General features: G+C 36.5%; 1 protein-coding gene across 1 annotated transcript; it reads left to right on the forward strand.

Annotated features, from left to right (window-relative positions):
* Window positions 1–495: 495 nt before the first annotated feature.
* Window positions 496–1497, forward strand: LOC119195319 (trace amine-associated receptor 1-like). Its single transcript, XM_037450153.2, has 2 exons — window positions 496–823; window positions 896–1497. Exons 1-2 carry the CDS (start codon window positions 496–498, stop codon window positions 1495–1497), a joined length of 930 nt encoding a protein of 309 aa, XP_037306050.2.
* The last annotated feature ends 320 nt before the right edge of the window (window positions 1498–1817 follow it).

Consider the following 1817-nt stretch of genomic DNA (forward strand, 5'->3'; position numbering starts at 1 on the left):
CTTCAAGACATTGAAACGTCCACTCTCAAATCATATTCTACTAACTTGTTAATTCATGAAACATGTTTTTTACAGAAAATGTATTACTGCGTTATTTACAGAATTAAATGTGGAAATTTGCTCTCATTTCTGCCCATTCTTCTGGGTGGTGAGTCCACAGGGGAACTGCTTCATGTTCTTTCTTCAGGTGCAAACAGAATGTAGCTTCTTCCTATCTGATTGGACTGGAGCATTTTACATTAAATATGGTAATTAGGGGGGGGGGGGGTTAACTTTAAGTCCCAGGTTTGCTAAGTAGCACAGAGAAGGCCACAGACACACTGATATGTCATCTATCTAGAGTGGTATGGTATGATACTGTGAAGATTATACAAGTGTTTTTAAACTTTAAAAATAAAAAAAATGCTTGTTTGCTGAAGTAATTATCCAAGGATCTGAAAGAATCCTCCATTGGTAAATATTGTACAATTGAATTTCAGAAATATATGTAGCAGCATGGAACCAGAAGCGACTGACAACGGGTCTTACGCCGTTAGTGACTCACATCCCTGCTACAAATCAGACAATACAACGTACTCATTCACCAGCAACCCTTCCATATTATGTGTTTCATTATATGTTTTCCTTGGCATATTATCAGCCGTCACAATATGTGGAAACCTTCTTGTAATAATCTCCGTTTCTTACTTCAAACAGCTTCACGTCCCTACTAACTTCCTCATTCTGTCACTGGCTGTTGCTGATCTGCTTGTCGGAGTTGTGGTCTTCCCTTTCAGCATGGTTTTCACTGTGACCTCGTGTTGGCATCATGAGGGTTTGTTCTGTAAAGTAAGAGGAGGCTTTGATGTGACACTGAGCACAGCTTCTATTTTGCACCTGTGCTGTATTTCTATTGACAGATACTACGCTGTATGTCAGCCCCTCTCTTATAAAAGTAAAGTAAATGATCGTGTCACTGGGATGATGATCCTGATGAGCTGGGCCGTGGCTGTTCTAATTGGCATCTGCATTATAGTTGCAAGTTTTAATCAAGGAAAATGTGAAGAAAGTTGCTTAATTGATGCTCTTATATCAACCACTCTAGCGTGTATTTTTTCTTTTTATATTCCAATCATTATAATCCTTGGTACCTACCTAAAAATCTTCCTTGTTGCAAAGAGACAGGTAATCAGCATTCAGAACACAACCGGTCTTACCAAAAAGTCTGGAACAAATGTGAGTAAGAGGGAGAGAAAGGCCACAAAAACTCTGGCTATTGTTTTGGGAGTTTTTCTCCTATGTTGGGCTCCATATTTTCTTTGTGTCCCATTTCTGCCTTTTAGTAATAATTCAGTACCAGTTCCTTTAATTGAAACCCTCAACTGGCTTACACTGTCAAATTCAATGCTTAATCCATTTATTTATGCTTTCTTTTACAGCTGGTTCAGATCAGCTTTCAAAATGATAATTTGTGGAAAAGTATTTTGGGGGAATTTTGCAAATTCCAAACTCCTGTGATTTGATTTCTTGCATATTTAATTTTTAGTAAAGGTTGAAATATAAATACGTAGAGTATTACAAATAAACTGACGACTCGGTTCATAAATTAACAATTAAAAATGCATGTAGTGTATACTAGAATACAGCCAGGATTCTGGGACTAAGTCATTACAAAGTAATGAGAATATTGTAAAACCACTGTAATTTTGAAACTGTAATGAATAGAATAATACCAATGTACAGCTGTGATTGTATTCAATGTAATGTAATCAACTGAAATGCATGCATGTAGTATCTTAAAGTACTTTTTGCATACTTAAATGCAATTTTAGTTTTCG

This window comes from Pungitius pungitius, chromosome 20 (genome assembly GCF_949316345.1).
Source record: "Pungitius pungitius chromosome 20, fPunPun2.1, whole genome shotgun sequence".
Lineage (NCBI taxonomy): Eukaryota > Metazoa > Chordata > Actinopteri > Perciformes > Gasterosteidae > Pungitius > Pungitius pungitius.